General features: G+C 40.8%; 1 protein-coding gene across 1 annotated transcript in view; it reads left to right on the forward strand.

Annotated features, from left to right (window-relative positions):
- MACROD2 (mono-ADP ribosylhydrolase 2) overlaps positions 1–18,417 on the forward strand; it is a 2,293,708-nt gene that overhangs the window by 89,491 nt on the left and 2,185,800 nt on the right. The window contains exon 3 of the mRNA XM_052650651.1: positions 1,386–1,493. Coding sequence (XP_052506611.1) covers positions 1,386–1,493 — 108 coding nt within the window. The remainder of the gene's footprint in view (positions 1–1,385; positions 1,494–18,417) is intronic.

Here is an 18,417-nt window from a genome sequence, read left to right on the forward strand (position 1 = left end):
CTACATACCTCAAAATTTCATGCTTATTTGATAGTGTTTTTGTGAATCAATAGCATTACCTCCCCCCTTGAAACACTTGCCCATATTCATAAATAGTTACAAACACTTGAATTTATAAATCATCTTTTCTAAAAATATATTAGAAAACTTTTTATATATAGCATTTCAATATATTTTAAAACATTGACTTTATATAGCTTTGTTTAATATATTTTAATATTATTATTTGTTTAAAGTACATGAAAATACAAATTATAGTACTGCTGTAAAACATTAAAAGTATATCAGGTTTTAGAAGGTAATGTTTGGCTTGTTTTAAATATACCAGCATGCTGACTATTGTGTGCAGGACAGAGCTTATTCTCTTTTAAATCTAGCAGCACCCTCTAGAGTGAAAGGTTTATAGAATTTGATAAAGGAGATGTTTCACACCGTCCTGTATTCTTGATCCTACCATTCCAAGGGACAGCTTGTTACATAGCAAAAAGTGGAACCTATGTTTTTTTGTTCTGAGTAAATGTTCTTTTCAAGGATGCTTTTTAGGTAACTTAAACAAAATAGAAATAAACTTATTCATTATTTTGTTGGTAGTTTGCACATTTTTTCTTATATTCTTGTGAAACCAGTAGTATACATAATTATATCTTAAAATTCATATCTTTATAATGTTAATAGCAAGAATTGAACGTTTTGTTGACCAATATAACAGGGCTAGTCAAGGTTATAGTTTTTCCTGTGGTCATGTATGGATATGAGAGTTGGACTATAAAGAAAGCTGAGCGCCAAAGAATTGATGCTTTTGAACTGTGGTGTTGGAGAAGACTCTCGAGAGTCCCTTGGACTGCAAAGGAGATCCAACCAGTCCATCCTAAAGGAGATCAGTCCTGGGTATTCATTGGAAGGACTGATGTTGAAGCTGAAACTCCAATACTTTGGCCACCTGATGCGAAGAGCTGACTATTTGGAAAAGACCCTGATGCTGGGAAAGATTGAAGGTGGGAGGAGAAGGAGACGACAGAGGATGGGATGGTTGGATGGCATCATCGACTCAATGGACATGGGTTTGGGTGGACTCCGGGAGTTGGTGATGGACAGGGAGGCCTGGCATGCTGCGATTCATGGGGTCGCAGAGTTGGACACAACTGAGTAACTGAACTGAACTGAACTGAAATTTATTGAATGCCTATTATACATCTGATACTGCATTTTGCATTGAGGAGTACTTGATAAATAGAGAATAGACCACATTCCTGGTAATAGTTACATAGTTATTTCCACTTGTCTAATGTGTCAGAGTGTGACCCATATTGGCTCTTGTATTAAAATTGTCTTTATTAAGTTAACTAAGAATATTACTATTAATATACATCCCTTCTTTATTACAGAAGAAAATACTCAGGAACCATCACAGGGGAAGAAAAGTTTGAGTGAGAAAGTTTCTCTGTATAGAGGTGACATCACATTGCTAGAGGTGGATGCTATAGTCAATGCCGGTGAGTAGTTGTTATTTTGTGATGTATTTGTATACTGTTGCCCTAAATCTGGGTTGGCGTCTTAGTGGGTATCAGGCCAAAAGATACAACCAAGCCACAAATTGGGAGAAAGAAAGATTTATTACTTACAGCAAAAAGAATGCTGGGGATCTTTTCCAAAGCAGTTTTCCAGAACACTAAGATTGGGGAATTTTTATGCTAAGGATACTTGCATACTCATGAAGGGGCTTGAGCAGAGGAGAATTCAGCCTGGAGCTGGGGCAAATGTTGACAGAGCCCAAGTTTTAGTTGGTTGAAGTCAGAAAAGGTCATTATCATCTTTCCATGCTCCACCTGGATGTGGGTCTTTGTTCCTGCCTAACTCACACAAATTGTTATCTGTATTCCTTAAGGTGGAACTAGGACTCTGTTTTACTGCTTAACTGTTGTTTCTTGACTGTTTCTCCTTTGTTCCTGCGTTCCTTCACTTGCGGTAAGATCAGTAATTACTGAGATGTGTTCAAGCATTGTTACCCAGGCTTAGATCACAAAAGGACTTAGGCCAGAAATGACTTATTTAAAGTCAAGAAAGTCATGCCTGGTTCTCTTTCTCTGGGGACCCCATACCCCGTCTGGTTGCAATACAAAATATTTATTGTTTAAAAATATTTTTTCATAAATAGGAATACAAATGTTTAAGAAAAAAATACCCTTCCAGAGATAGAGATGTCATGTATTGAAGACACTGAGCATTTGTTTTATGTATGTGCTGCAGTTAGTGTGCTGACTCTGTATGGTATCCATACTGAGTTGTAACTAGGGTACTGGACCCCTGGAAAAGTAACAGGTTGTTGCAGAAAGTTCCTTAGAACTTTAGCAGCTGTATTATTGTTGATGTAATGCTTCAGTTAATAGTTGGCCAACATAAAAGCAAGTTCATTAAGCTTTTCCTTCTTTTGACTTTGTAAAGAGATGTTTGATCTACACCAGACAGAAATAAAATATAAAGAAATTATTTCTGTAGTTTGCAAACTCAGTTGCTTGGTTTCAACTATTCATGTTTGCTTTTAATGGTTTATTTTATGATTAATGATCTTATAATTTGGGGTTTCAAACATTGGGAAATAACAATTAATGTTAAATTTTAATTTTAGTTTATTTTATAGTGGTCTGTATCTTCTATATATTTTACCATGTGACTGTATATCAAGAAATACATAATGTTTATGATTCTATAAAAATAAATATCAATAATTGGATATTTCATAATTTTAATTTGTGTTCTGTAAAGTTAGGCTCTTTGCAAGTTAAAAGGTTTAAAAACAAATGCAGACTTAGGTAAAGAGAAACATTATTCAAAAAGATTATTACAATAAGGGGTGGGGACTTATCTCAGTGGGAGGAGGAAGAATATTGCGATAGGAAGAACCACTTTGACTATGAGATAAGCAAGCATCTCAAAGTTCAAGCAGAAAAGGACATTTTTTTTTTCTTACAGATAGGCATGAACATTGGTTGTGGGTGACATGATTGGACAGTTGATCAGGGAACATTTTTCCTCAAGGCCAGTTTATTTTGGAAGGGGTCATTAAAGAGGGGTTGTTCACCTTCCATTGCTCAAGGGTAGGTCAAAGTTCAGGGGCTTGGAGGAAGGAAAGAAGCCTGAGTAAAGTTCGGTCAAGCCTGGTTAACAGGCATTGATCAACCAGAATGGTTGATGGGGACAAATAGTTCAGCTAATCATTTATGAGACAAAGAATGGGAATTTGGAGAGTCTGTGCCTTGGTCTTGTCATAGCATACAAGGGTCATTGGGAGTTTTATCTCAGTCATATGGGGAAGACTAGCTCTTTGCAGTAAGCTGATTTCCAGAACACAGAAGGGTGCGGGTTAATTTCTTGACAGACCTTGCTTTCCAGGAATACAGAAGTTAGGTAGAGCTCCGTGTTGTCTCAGGTTTCACTCTGGTGATGTGTAAAGTCAAACAATATGGTAGGAACGTTCCTTGGTGTGTGCCCTAAATTCCATAAACGTGAGCTTTAATTTAAAGAAATTAATTATTTAATTTAAATATATATATATACACACACACACATATATATATACACACACACACACACATATATATATACACACACACACATATATTTACACACACACACACACACACACACACACATACACACACACACACACACACACACTGGGACTTCCCTGGTGGCTGAGACAGTAAAGAATCTGCCTGCAATGTGAAAGACCTAGATTTGATCCCTGGGTCAGGAAGATCCCCTGGAGAAGGAAATAGGCAACACACTCCAGTATTGTTGCTTGGAGAATTCCATGGACAGAGGAGCCTGGCAGGCTTATAGTCCATCAGGTTGCAAAGAGTCGGACGCGACTGAGCGACTAACAGTTTCACACTACCTGTACATCACTGGCTCTCCTCTATATTGTTGTAACTTCCAGTCACTGATCCCAGTTCTGCCATGTGGAGTACAGTTGTTGACATTCATTTCCTTAAATGCCTGAAGACTCGCCCATGAGTTTTCTCTTTCTTGTTATTAACATAACATTGAATTTGCCTTGACAGCATACTCAATAGTGCTAGTAATCGTGGTTTTCCTTGAGTTCTGTTAACTGTGCACTCATTTGCCTCCCCGCTGAGGCTACAGACTGGTGTTTCCCACTTTTGGTGTAATCTCTCAGAGTAGTGTCTTGCCCTTATGTTCTTAATAAACGCCTGGTCCTGTGCATTTGTTAAATTGAGCTGCACGATTGATTTTATAGCACCTGTGACCCATAGCACATTCAACAATGGGGACTTGATGCAGTGAACACAATTTGGCTCATTTAAGAAAAGCAACTTATTTGATCAAGAAATAAAAATAATTTTAGTGAAATAAAATGGTGCTAAAGAGAAAGCATCATTAACAGGAAAGCATCCCATTACTCTTTTGATTCTTTGTCCTTGCTTGTGTAATTTTCTCATAGCTGTCACATAGTGTACAAGAGTTTGACGAATTTATACAAAGGCAGGCAGCAACTCCGAAAAGCATTTGGCACTGTTAGCTTACCTCTCTGGCTGAGCTAATTATAGTTTGGCCATGTTCTGCATCTCCCAAGGACAGCCTCATCAGAAAGTTCTTAGGTACATGGGAAGAGATGCCAAATGCACAGTGTAATGACTTTACTTACAGCTTTCTGCCGTGCTGCTTTGTTTGCCTGGTGTGTCAGGAGAGGGACAGCTGTTAACTTTCAGGTGAACAAGGCGACATGGCAGGAAACTCCAGAGCTGCCTCTGGTGAGAGGGGCGTGGAAGGCAGTGTGCCCAGTAAAGCCTCCAAAGCAGCCGCGTCATCACTTTCTGCCTTGTAAAGTTCTCTTCCCATGTCTGTGTTAGTGCATTGGAACGCCTGGTTGTCATGAATGAAATGATTTGGTATTTAAAACTTTTTCCCAACCAAGTACTTTACAAACTTCAATCTTGCAGTTCAGTTGTAGCTCAGTCGCTCAGTCGTGTTCGACTCTTTTCAATCTTATGGACGCTAGGCTTTCCTGTTCATCACCGACTCCCGGAGTTTACTCAAACTCATGCCCATTGAGTCGGTGATGCCATCCAACCATCTCATTCTCTGTTGTCCCCTTCTCTGCCTGCCTTCAATCTTTCCCAGCATCAAGGTCTTTTCCAATGAGTCAGCTCTTTGCATCAGATGGCCAAAGTATTGGAGCTTCGGCTTCAACGCAGTCCCACCAATGAACACCCAGGACTGATCTCCTTTAAGATGGACTGGTTGGGTCTCCTTGCAGTCCAAGGGACTCTTAGAAGTCTTCTCCAGCACCACAGTTCAAAAGCATCAATTCTTCAGCGCTCAGCTTTCTTTATAGTCCAACTCTCACATCCATACCTGATTACTGGAAAAACCATTGCTTTGATAGACAGACCTTTGTTGGGCAAGTAATGTCTCTGCTTTTTTTTTTTTAATATAAATTTATTTATTTTAATTGGAGGTTAATTGCTTTACAATATTGTATTGGTTTTGCTATACATCAACATGAATCTGCCGCAGGTATACACGTGTTCCCCATCCTGAAGCCCCCTCTCTCCTCCCTCCCCGTATCATCCTTCTGGGTCGTCTCAGTGCACCAGCCCCAAGCATCCAGTATCATGCATCGAACCTGGACTGGTGATTCGTTTCATATATGATATTATACATGTTTCAATGTCTCTGCTTTTTAATCTCCTGTCTAGGTTGGTCATAGCTTTTCTTCCAAGGAACAAGCGTCTTTAAATTTCATGGCTGCAGTCACCATCTGCAGTGATTTTTGAGCCCAGGGAAATAAAGTCTGTCGCTGTTTCCATTGTTTTCTCATCTATTTGCCATGAAGTGATGGGACAGCATGCCGTGATCTTTGTTTTTGGAATGTTGAGTTTTAAGCCAGCTTTCTTACTCTGCTCTTTCACTTTCATCAAGACAGTCTTTAGTTTCTCTTTGCTTTCTGCCTTAAGGGTGGTGTCATTGGCGTATCTGAAGTTATTGATTTTTCTTGATTCCAGTTTGTGTTTCATCCAAGTTGGCATTTCACATGATGTACTCTGCATATAAGTTAAATAAGCAGGGTGACAGTATACAGCCTTGATGTACATATTCCCTTCCCAATTTTGAACCAGTCCATTGTTTCATGTCCCATTCTACCTGTTGCTTCCTGACCTGCATACAGGTTTCTCAGGAGACAGGTAAGGTGGTCTGATATTCCCGTCTCTTTAAGAATTTTCCACAGTTTATTGTGATCCACACAGTCAAAGGCTTTAGTGTAGTCAATGAAGCAGAAGTAGATGTTTTTCTGGAACTCTCTTGCTTTTTCTGTGATCCAACAGATGTTGGCAATTTGATCTCTAGTTCCTCTACCTTTTCTGCATATAGCTTGAACATCTGGAAGTTTTTGGTTCATGTACTGTTGAAGCCTAGCTTGGAGAATTTTGAGCATTACTTTGCTAGTGTGTGAGATGGCAATTGTTCAGTAGTTTGAACACTCTTTGGCATTGCCTTTCTTAGGGATTGGAATGAAAACTGACCTTTTCCAGTCCTGTGGCCACCGGTAAGATTTCCAAATTTGGTGGCATATTGAATGTAGCACTTTCACAGCATCATCTTTTAGGATTTGAAATAGCTCAGCTGAAATTCTGTCATCTCCACTAGCATTGTTCAGAGTGATGTTTCCTAAGGCCCACTTGACTTCGCATCCCAGAATGTCTGGCTCTATGTGAGTGATCACACCATCATAGTTATCTGGGTCATGAAGATCTTTTTTGTATAGTTCTTCTGTGTATTCTTGCCACCTCTTCTTAATATCTTCTGCTTCTGTTAGGTCCATATCACTTCTGTCCTTTATTGTGCCCATCTTTGCATGAAATGTTCCCTTGGTATCTCTAATTTTCTTGAAGAGATCTCTAGTCTTTCACATTCTATTTTCCTCTATTTCTTTGCATTTATCACTGAGGAAGGCTTTCTTATCGCTCCTTGTTATTCTTTGGAACTCTGCATTCAGATGGGTATATCTTTTCTTTTCTCCTTTGCCTTAACTTCTCCTCTTTTCTCAGTTATTTGTAAGGCCTCTTCAGACAACCATTTTGCCTTTTTGCATTTCTTTTTCTTGGGGATGGTTTTGATTAAAGACTCCTGTAAATGTTACAATCCTCTGTCCATAGTTCTTCAGGCACTCTGTCTATCAGATCTAATCCCTTGATTCTATTTGTCACTTCTACTTCATAATCATAAGGGATTTGATTTAAGTTATACCTGAATGGTCTACTTGTTTTCCCTACTTTCTTCAACTTAAGTCTGAATTTTGCAATGAGGAGTTCATGGTCTGAGCCATAGTCAGATCCTGGTCTCTTTTTTTTTTTTTTTTGCTGACTGTATAGAGCTTCTCCATGTTTGGCTGCAAAGAATATAATCAATCTGATTTTGGTATTGACCATCTGGTGATGTCCATGTGTAGAGTTATCTCTTGTGTTGTTGGAAGAGGGTGTTTGTTATGACTGGTGCATTCTCTTGGCAAAACTCTGTTAGCCTTTGCCCCTGCTTCATTCTGTACTCCAAGGTCAAATTTGCCTGTTACTCCAGGTGTTTCTTGACTTCCTACTTTTGCATTCCAGTCCCCCATGATGAAAAGGCATCTTTTTTTGGTGTTACTTCTAGAAGGTCTTGTAGGTCTTCATAGAACTATTCAACTTCAGCTTTTTTGGCATTAGTGGTTGAGCATAGACTTGGATTTCTGTGATATTGAATGGTTTGCCTTGGAAATGAACAGAGATCATTCTGTCATTTTTGAGATTGCATCCCAGTACTGCATTTCAGACTCTTTTCTTGACTCAGAGGGATATTCCATTTCTTCTAAGGGATTCTTGCCGACAGTAGTAGATGTAATGGTCATCTAAATTAAGTTTGCCTATTCTGGTCCACTGTAGTTCACTGATTGCTAAAATGTCAGTGTTCACTCTTGGCATCTTCTGCTTGATCACTTCCAATTTACCTTGATTCATGGACCTAACGTTCCAGGTTCCTATGCCAATTGTATCAAAGAAGTTCTTGCCCTCTTGCATAAGTTCTGGGGCCCACAACAGATTTCCCAACCTGAGGATCTGGCAAAGAGATTGAGAATCACTGGGCAATTTGAAGGCCAGTGGACTTTGATTACAGAACTTCCATAGGACTGGGGAAACAGACTCTTGGAGGGCACAGACAAACCTTGTGCCCATGAGAAAGGAGCAGTGAAGCCACAAGAGACAGAGCCAGACTTGCCTGTGAGTGTCCAGGAGTCTCCAGCAGAGGCGTGGGTTGACAGTGGGCTGCCTTGGAGTTAGGGGCACTGAATACAGCAGTCCGGGAAACCGAGGGGTGTGCCGGTGTAAGTCCTTTTGAAGGAAGTCATAACCCCTAGCATAACCCTTAGGTCAAACTATAGGGAGGGAACATAGCCCCACCCATTAACAGAAAATTGGATTAAAGATTTATTGACCATGGCCCCGCCTATCAGAGCAAGACTCCAATTCCCTCACAGCCAGTCCCTCCCATCAGGAAGCTTCCACAAGCCTCTTATCCTTATCCATCAGAGGGAAGACACAATGAAAATCACAGTCAAAGAAAACTCACGAAACTGATCACATGGATCACAGCCTTTTCTAAGTTAGTGAAGCTATGAGCCATATGCTGTGTAGGGCCACCCAAGACGGATGGATCATGGTGGAAAGTTCTGACAAAACATGGTCCACTGGAGAAGGAAATAGCAAACCATTTCAGCATCCTTGCCTTGAGAACCCCATGAACAGTTCAGTTCAGTTCAGTTGCTCAGTCGTGTCCAACTCTTTGTGACCCCATGAATCGCAGCACGCCAGGCCTCTCTGTCCATCACCAACTCCTGGAGTTCACTCAGACTCACGTCCATTGAGTCTGTGATGCTTTCCAGCCATCTCATCCTCTGTCCTCCCCTTCTCCTCCTGCCCCCAATCCCTCCCAGCATCAGAGTCTTTTCCAATGAGTCAACTCTTCTTATGAAGTGGCCAAAGTACTGGAGTTTCAGCTTTAGCATCAGTCCTTCCAAAGAAATCCCAGGGCTGATCTCCTTCAGAATGGACTGGTTGGATCTCCTTGCAGTCCAAGGGACTCTCAAGAGTCTTCTCCAACACCACAGTTCAAAAGCATCAATTCTTCTGTGCTCAGCTTTCTTCACAGTCCACCTCTCACATCCATACATGACCACAGGAAAAACCATAGCTTTGACTAGACGGACCTTAGTCAGCAAAGTAATGTCTCTGCTTTTGAATATACTATCTAGGTTGGTCATAACTTTTCTTCCAAGGAGTAAGCATCTTTAAATTTCATGGCTGCAGTCAACATCTGCAGTGATTTTGGAGCCCAAAAAAAATAAAGTCTGACACTGTTTCTACTGTTTCCCCATCTATTTCCCATGAAGTGATGGGACCAGATGCCATGATCTTCGTTTTCTGAATGTTGAGCTTTAGGCCAACTTTTTCACTCTCCTCTTTCACTTTCATCAAGAGGCTTTTTAGTTCCTCTTCACTTTCTGCCATAAGCATGGTGTCATCTGCATATCTGAGGTTATTGATATTTCTCCCGGCAATCTTGATTCCAGCTTGTGTTTCTTCCAGCCCAGCGTTTCTCATGATGTACTCTGCATATAAGTTAAATAAGCAGGGTGACAATATACAGCCTTGACATACTCCTTTTCCTATTTGGAACCAGTCTGTTGTTCCATGTCCAGTTCTAACTGTTGCTTCCTGACCTGCATACAGATTTCTCAAGAGGCAGGTCAGGTGGTCTGCTATTCCCATCTCTCTCAGAATTTTCCACAGTTGATTGTGATTCACACAGTCAAAGGCTTTGGCATAGTCAATTAAGCAGAAATAGATGTTTTTCTGGAACTCTTTTGCTTTTTCCATCGTCCAGCAGATGTTGGCAATTTGATCTCTGGTTCCTCTGCCATTTCTAAAACCAGCTTGAACATCTGGAAGTTCATGGGTCATGTATTGCTGAAGCCTGGCTTGGAGAATTTTGAGCATTACTTTACTAGCATGTGAGATGAGTGCAGTTGTGCAGTAGTTTGAGCATTTTTTGAAATTGCCTTTCTTAGGGATTGGAATGAAAACTGACCTTTTCCAGTCCTGTGGCCACTGCTGAGTTTTCCAAATTTGCTGGCATATTGACTGCAGCACTTCCACAGCATCATCTTTTAGGATTTGAAACAGCTCAAATGGAATTCAGTCACGTCCACTAGCTTTGTTCGTAGTGATGATGCTTTCTAAGGCCCACTTGACTTCACTTTCCGGGATATCTGGCTCTAGATTAGTGATCACACCATCTTGATTATCTTGATTGTGAAGATGTTTTTTGTACAGTTCTTCTGTGTATTCTTGCCACCTCTTCTTAATATCTTCTGCTTCTGTTAGGTCCAGACCACTTCTGTCCTTTATCGAGCCCATCTTTGCATGAAATGTTCCCTTGGTATTTTTAATTTTCTTGAAGAAATCTCTAGTCTTTCCCGTTATGTTCTTTTCCTCTATTTCTTTGCATTGATCGCCGAGGAAGGCTTTCTTATCTCTTCTTGCTATTCTCTGAAACTCTGCATTCAGATCTTACATCTTTCCTTTTCTCCTTTTCTTTTCAGTTCTCTTCTTTTCACAGCTATTTGTAAGGCCTCCCCAAACAGCCATTTTGCTTTTTTGCATTTCTTTTCCATGGGGATGGTCTTGATCCCAGTCTCCTGTACAATGTCAGAAACCTCATTCCATAGTTCATCAGGCACTCATCTGTCAGATCCAGGTCCTTACATCTGTTTCTCACTTCCACTGTATAATCATAAGGGATTTGATTTAGGTCATACCTGCATGGTCTAGCAGTTTTCCCTACTTTCTTCAATTTGAGTCTGAATTTGGTAATAAAGAGTTCATGATCTGAGCCACAGTCAGCTCCTGGTCTTGTTTTTGTTGACTGTATAGAGCGTCTCCATCTTTGGCTGCAAAGAATATAATCAGTCTGATTTTGATGTTGACCATCTGGTGATGTCCATGTGTAGAGTCTTCTCTTGTGTTGTTGGAAAAGAGTGTTTGCTATGACCAGTGCATTTTCTTGGCAAAACTCTATTAGTCTTTGCCCTGCTTCATTCCGCATTCCAAGGCCAAATTTGCCTGTTACTCCAGGTGTTTCTTGCCTTCCTACTTTTGCATTCCAGTCCCCTATAATGAAAAGGACATCTCTTTTGGGTGTTAGTTCTAAACGGTCTTGTAGGTCTTCATAAAACAGTTCAACTTCAGCTTCTTCAGCGTTACTGGTTGGGGCATGGACTTGGATAAATGTGATATTGAATGGTTTGTCTTGGAGACGAACAGAGATCATTCTGTCGTTTTTGAGATTGCATCCAAGTACTGCATTTCGGAGTCTTTTGTTGACCATGATGCCTACTCCATTTCTTCTGAGGGATTCTTGACCGCAGTGGTAGATATAATGGTCATCTGAGTTAAAGTCACCCATTCCAGTCCATTTTAATTCGCTGATTCCTAGAATGTTGACGTTCACTCTTGCCATCTCTTGTTTGACCACTTCCAATTTGCCTTGATTCATGGACCTGACATTCCAGGTTCCTATGCAATATTGCTCTTTACAGCATCGGACCTTGCTTCTATCACCAGTCACATCCACAGCTGGGTATTGTTTTTGCTTTGGCTCCATCCCTTCATTCTTTCTGGAGTTATTTCTCCACTGATCAGTAGCATATTGGGCACCTAATGACCTGGGGAGTTCCTCTTTCAGTATCCTATCATTTTGCCTTTTCATAGTGTTCATGGGTTTCTCAAGGCAAGAATACTGAAGTGGCTTGCCATTCCCTTCTCCAGTGGACCACATTCTGTCAGACCTCTCCGCCATGACCCACCTGTCTTGGGTTGCCCCGTGGGCATGGCTTCGTTTCATTGAGTTAGATAAGGCTGTGGTCCTAGTGTGACTAGATTGACTAGTTTTCTGGCTGCGCGGGTACAGGAGGGCCTAGAGGAGCCATCCCACGTTGAAGGTCAGGAAGGACGGTGGTAAGGAGATACCCCTAGTCCAAGGTAAGGAGCAGCGGCTGTGCTTTGCTGGAGCAGCCGTGAAGAGATACCCCACGCCCAAGGTAATAGAAACCTAGATAAGATGGTAGGTGTTGCAAGAGGGCATCAGAGGGCAGACACACTGAAACCAATGTAAATTGGAAGTGGTCAAATAAAAATCTGCAGTTATGTAAATTTTGAGTTAACATATTGAGGCTTTTGTTGTAAATAATAGCTTATAAAATTTTAATTCTTTTAAGGAAGCCTGAGATTATAACTATAGAGCATTTAGGTCCTTATTAGAGTTCACCGTGTCTGAGAAGTTGGACTACAATTGAAGTATTAACCACAAGTAAACAGTTATTGTAAGTTTTATGCAAGTAGACAAAACTAATATTCCATTTCTTTCTGTGATTTCCTTGAGGTTCTGCAGTGTTTTTCTTCTTACTGAGTGAGCACTTCGGCTTATGTTTCTTCATATTGTTTTTCCTCTTTAAAATGGTTCCTCCACCTTTTAATCAGTTCTTTTCATTGCTTCTGAAGAACTTGATGGGACCTACAAGTCTGTTGAGTAACGCAGTATTCAAATCAAATGTTCATTATGAATTTACTGAAATCTTAGACCTCTTATTTTGGGATAACTGTCTATTAGACAGTAGCTAGCTACAAATTACTTACGGGGTGATAGCTAAAGTTTTTGGGAGCATTAGTTGTTAGCATGGAGACAGTAGTGTTCAGAAACTACTTCTTACCTCCCTCTGTAGATCTCTCCCAGTACCCATTCCAGTGAAGCCAAGCAAGGGGAAAGAATTACGTTCCCTCCTTCTCTGCCTTTACTTTCTCTCCTATGTTGTGCTGGAACCTGCTGAAAAGTTTCAAAATCACCACTGTATGGAAAGCTGTCATTTGGTCAACCTGTGAAATACAGTTGAGCAGACAGGTGTGAGTGTGTAGGCTGGGTGACAGCAATTTTTTGCGGGCTGAATTCTTAACACTGGCTACAGGTTTATGTGTGAGCTTCCAGCTGTAAGAATATCAGTGTCTTCACTTTATCCAGGGTGAGGATAGACAGAAAACAGGGTCTGTATGAGGAGGGAGTGAAAGGTTAAATGAAAAAGAAGCTTTGTGAGGTGTTAAAATCCTCAAAGAATCCTCAAAATAAAATAATTTCTATGGAAGTGAGTGACTTACAGAAAATTCCCTTCTGAGTTTTCAACTTCTATTTTTGACCACTCTTGTCACTATTTTTAATGGAATATCCCTTGGAGTTAAATAGTAGCATAGTCCTCAAGGGACTTTGAGAGACTAAAATTTTCAAAAAAATGCTGGGGTAAAGTGAGCGGAACTGCTTGGGCATTTATTCCATGTTTTCAGTGTTTTTTTTTCTCTTTCTGAGAATTCTTCAGTGCACTTAGAAAGTTTATATTTTGTCGCATATACTATTCAATTGGTTTAAAAAAAAGTTTAAAAATTTTTTAGGGGGTGCCTGATTGCAAAAGGAATACACTTTCATATTTAAAATAGGGAAAATAAAAAATACAGAAAAGAATAAAACATCTCCATGGTGTTTCCCAGCATATACATCATTGTTTAAGTTCAGTGCTTTTGCTTCAAGTTATTTTCTTTTTATTCCATAGGTGTATTTTGAATTGTAGAAAATACCACTTAATTTTTTAACACTGCAATCCTTTTTACATGTCATTTTAAATTGCTGTGTGATATTCAGTTGTACACATGAATATTGATTTGAGCATTCTCTCATTGTTGGAAATTTATATTGTTTTTTGTTTTTACTGTTATCAACAGGCAGAAACAAACATCCTAGAAGATCTTTGTAAAAAATCTTTGATTAGTCCAAGGGGAGTATATTCCTTGAAGTGAAATTATGGCAGTAAGAAAGTTTTAAAACTTTTGATGTGTGTAACCAAATAGCTTTATGGAAAGGATAAATGAATTCATATCAGTTAAGTTAAGAGATAATGTATTTAGCCAACCTTCATCAATGTTAAGTTTAATGATTTTTTTAACCTATGCCTTTGAATTATACTTTCAGTTCAGTTCAGTTCAGTTCAGTTGAGTCACTCAGTCGAGTCTGACTCTTTGCGACCCCATGAATCGCAGCACGCCAGGCCTCCCTGTCCATCACCAGCTCCCGGAATTCACTCAGACTCATGTCCATTGAGTTGGTGATGCCATCCAGCCATCTCATCCTCTGTCATCCCCTTCTCCTGCCCCTAATCTCTCCCAGCATCGGGGTGTTTTCCAATGAGTCAACTCTTTACATGAGGTGGCCAAAGTGTTGGAGTTTCAGCTTCAGCATCAGTCCTTCCAATGAACACCCAGGACTGATCTCCTTTACAATGGACTGGTTTGATCTCCTTGCAGTCCAAGGGATTCTCAAGAGTCTTCTCCAACATCACAGTTCAAAAGCATCAATTCTTTGGCGCTCAGCCTTCTTCACAGTCCAACTCTTACTTCCATACATGACCACTGGCCTTGACTAGATGGACCTTTGCTGGCAAAGTAATATCTCTGCTTTTGAATATGCTATCTAGGTTGGTCATAACTTTCCTTCCAAGGAGTAAGCGTCTTTTAATTTCATGGCTGCAGTCACCATCTGCAGTGATTTTGGAGACCAAAAAAAAACAAAGTATAACACTGTTTTCACTGTTTCCCAGTTGATTTGCCATTAAGTGATGGGACCAGATGTCATGATCTTGGTTTTCTGAATATTGAGCTTTAAGCCAACTTTTTCACCCTCCTCTTTCACCTTCATCAAGAGGCTTTTTAGTTGCTCTTCACTTTCTGCCATAAGGGTGGTGGCATCTGCATATCTGGGGTTATTGATATTTCTTCTGGCAGTCTTGATTCCAGCTTGTGCTTCATCCAGCCCAGGGTTTCTCATGATGTACTCTGCATAGAAGTTAAATGAGCAGGGTGACAATATACAGCCTTGACATACTCCTTTTCCTATTTGGAACCCGTCTGTTGTTCCATGTCCAGTTCTAACTGTTGCTTCCTGACCTGCATACAGATTTCTCAAGAGGCAGGTCAGGTGGCCTGGTATTCCCATCTCTTTCAGAATTTTCCAGAGTTTATTGTGATCCACACAGTCAAAGGCTTTGGCATAGTCAATAAAGCAGAAATAGATGTTTTTCTGGAACTCTCTTGCTTTTTCCATGATCCAGCGGATGTTGGCCATTTGATCTCTGTTTCCTCTGCCTTTTCTAAAACCACCTTGAACATCTGGAAGTTCATGGGTCATGTATTGCTGAAGCCTGGCTTGGAGAATTTTGAGCATTACTTTACTAGCATGTGAGATGAGTGCAATTGTGCAGTAGTTTGAGTATTCTTTAGCATTGCCTTTCTTTGGGATTGGAATGAAAACTGACCTTTTCCAGTCCTGTGGCCACTGCTGAGTTTTCCAAATTTGCTGGCATATTGAGTGCAACACTTTCACAGCATCATCTTTCAGGATTTGAAACAGCTCCACTGGAATTCCATCACATCCACTAGCTTTGTTTGTAGTGATGCTTTCTAAGGCCCACTTGCCTTCACATTCCAGGATGTCTGGCTCTAGGTGAGTGATCACACAATCGTGATTATCTCTGTCATGAAGATGTTTTTTGTACAGTTCTTTTGTGTATTCTTGCCACCTCTTTTTAACATCTTCTGCTTCTGTTAGGTCCAGACCATTTCTGTCCTTTATCGAGCTCATCTTTGCATGAAATGTTCCCTTGGTAGTTTTAGTTTTCTTGATGAGATCTCTAGTCTTTCCCATTCTATTGTTTTCCTCTATTTCTTTGCATTGATCACTGAGGAAGGCTTTCTTATCTCTTCTTGCTATTCTTTGGAACTCTGCATTCAGATGTTTATATCTTTCCTTTTCTCCTTTTCTTTTCAGTTCTCTTCATTTCACAGCTATTTGTAAGGCCTCGCCAGACAGCCATTTTGCTTTTTTGCATTTCTTTTCCACGGGGATGGTCTTAATCCCTGTGTCCTATGCAGTGTCACAGACTTCCGTCCATAGTTCATCAGGCACTCTCTCTGTCAGATCTAGGCCCTTAAATCTATTTCTCACTTCCACTGTATAATCATAAGGGATTTGATTTAGGTCATCCCTGAATGGTCTAGTGGTTTTCCCCACTTTCTTCAATTTCAGTCTGAATTTGGCAATAAGGAGTTCATGATCTGAGCCACAGTCAGTTCCCGGTCTTGTTTTTGCTGACTGTATAGAGCTTCTCCATCTTTGGCTGCAAAGAATATAATCAGTCTGATTTTGGTGTTGACCGTCTGGTAATGTCCATGTGTAGAGTCTTCTCTTGTGGTGTTGGACGGGAGTGCTTGCTCTGACCAGTGTGTTCTCTTGGCAAAACTCTATTAGCCTTTGCCCTGTTTCATTCCATACTCCAACGCCAAATTTACCTGTTACTCCAGGTGTTTCTTGCCTTCCTACTTTTGGATTCCATTCCCTTAAAATGAAAGGACATCTTTTTTGGGTGTTAGTTCTAAAAGGTCTTGTAGATCTTTATAGAACCGTTCAACTTCAGCTTCTTCGGCATTACTGGTTGGGGCATAGACTTGGATTACCGTGATACTGAATGGTTTACCTTGGAAACGAGTAGAGATCATTCTGTCGATTTTGAGATTGCATCCAGGTTCTTCATTTCAGACTCTTTTGTTGACCATGATGGCTACTCCATTTCTTCTAAGGGATTCCTGCCGGAAGTAGTAGATATAATGGTCATCTGAGTTAAATTCACCCGTTCCAGTCCATTTGAGTTCACTGATTCCTAGAATGTTGACGTTCACTCTTGCCATCTCTTGTTTGACCACTTCCAATTTGCCTTGATTCATGGACCTGACATTCCAGGTTCCTATGCAATATTGCTCTTTACAGCATCGGACCTTGCTTCTATCACCAGTCACATCCACAACTGGGTATTGTTTTTACTTTGGCTCCATATCTTTATTCTTTCTGGAGTTATTTCTCCACTGATCTACAGTAGCTAATTGGGCATCTATCAACCCAGGGAGTTCCCCTTTCAGTATCCTATCATTTTGCCTTTTCATAGTGTTCATGGGTTTCTCAAGGCAAGAATACTGAAGTGGTTTGCCATTCCCTTCTCCAGTGAACCACATTCTGTCTGACCTCTCCACCATGACCTGTCCGTGTTGGGTGGCTCCACAGGGCATGGCTTAGCTTCATTGGGTTAGACAAGGCTGTGGTCCATGTGATCATATTGGCTAGTTTTCTGTGATTATGGTTTCAGTGTTTCTGCCCTCTGATGCCCTCTTGCAACACCTACCATCTTACTTGGGTTTCTCTTACCTTGGACGTGGGGTATCTCTTCACGGTTGCTCCGGCAAAGCACAGCCACTGCTCCTTACCTTGGACGAGGAGTATATCCTCATGGCTGCCCCTCCTGACCTTGAAGGTGGAGTAGCTCCTCTCGGCCCTCCTGCGCTCGCATAGCCACCGCTCCTTGGAGGTGGGGTAGCTCCTCTTGGCCGCCGCCCTGACCTCTGGCGTGGGGTAACCCTATTTATTATTGTTTAAATTTCCATTTCTTTGAAGATGGGAAATATACCCTTTGATATTGCCTTGTGGAATTGAATGCAGGATTTTACCTGTAACATTTTATTGGCGCCAATAAGGTACAGGTAGCTTAGTGGTGGTAACCTAGAGGCATTGGGTGTGGTTGGGTTGGATGGAGGCTTCAGGAGAACAGTACTGAATGTTTCTTGGTAGACAAACCCAGTAGCTCATGTTCATTGCCGCTGTTCTGTTCTTGAAATTCAAGGTAGTGGGGAAAGAGATGGACACTGCAGTACCTTGAGATGAGAGAAACTGTTTCTTTTTTTTTTTTCTTGGTTTTGTATTGTTTCTGTCCCTTTCAGAGCAGCGCCTAGGGTCCAGCACAGCACTTGGTCCTGGGGATGTCTTATGACCATGGCTTTGGTTCTTAGCGATTGTTGAAAAGCATGGTTTCTCTGAAACTTTGAGCCTTTTCTCTATGCCAGAAAATCTCAGCCCACCCTGGGCTAGAATGGGTGGCAGTCCTTAGGTGCCATACAAGCCACAGGACCATGCTTTGTAGAGTCTTGACATATGCTGAAACCATTCCTAGCTTCTGAAATTGGATTCCTTGCCTTCATTACTACTTTCCATTTGCACTGAGCCAACTGGATTGAGACTGTAGAGGAGGGGACCAGTTCCTCAGAAGGGGAAGCAGCAGTGTTTATGTGGGATGAAGGGATGGGATAAGTGAATCGTAATTCTATTGGTAGTTAATAAACATAAATGCTGTCTGCCATAGTTTGTCTTGTAATTGCATGACTTGTC

Source organism: Budorcas taxicolor, chromosome 13, assembly GCF_023091745.1.
Source record: "Budorcas taxicolor isolate Tak-1 chromosome 13, Takin1.1, whole genome shotgun sequence".
NCBI lineage: Eukaryota > Metazoa > Chordata > Mammalia > Artiodactyla > Bovidae > Budorcas > Budorcas taxicolor.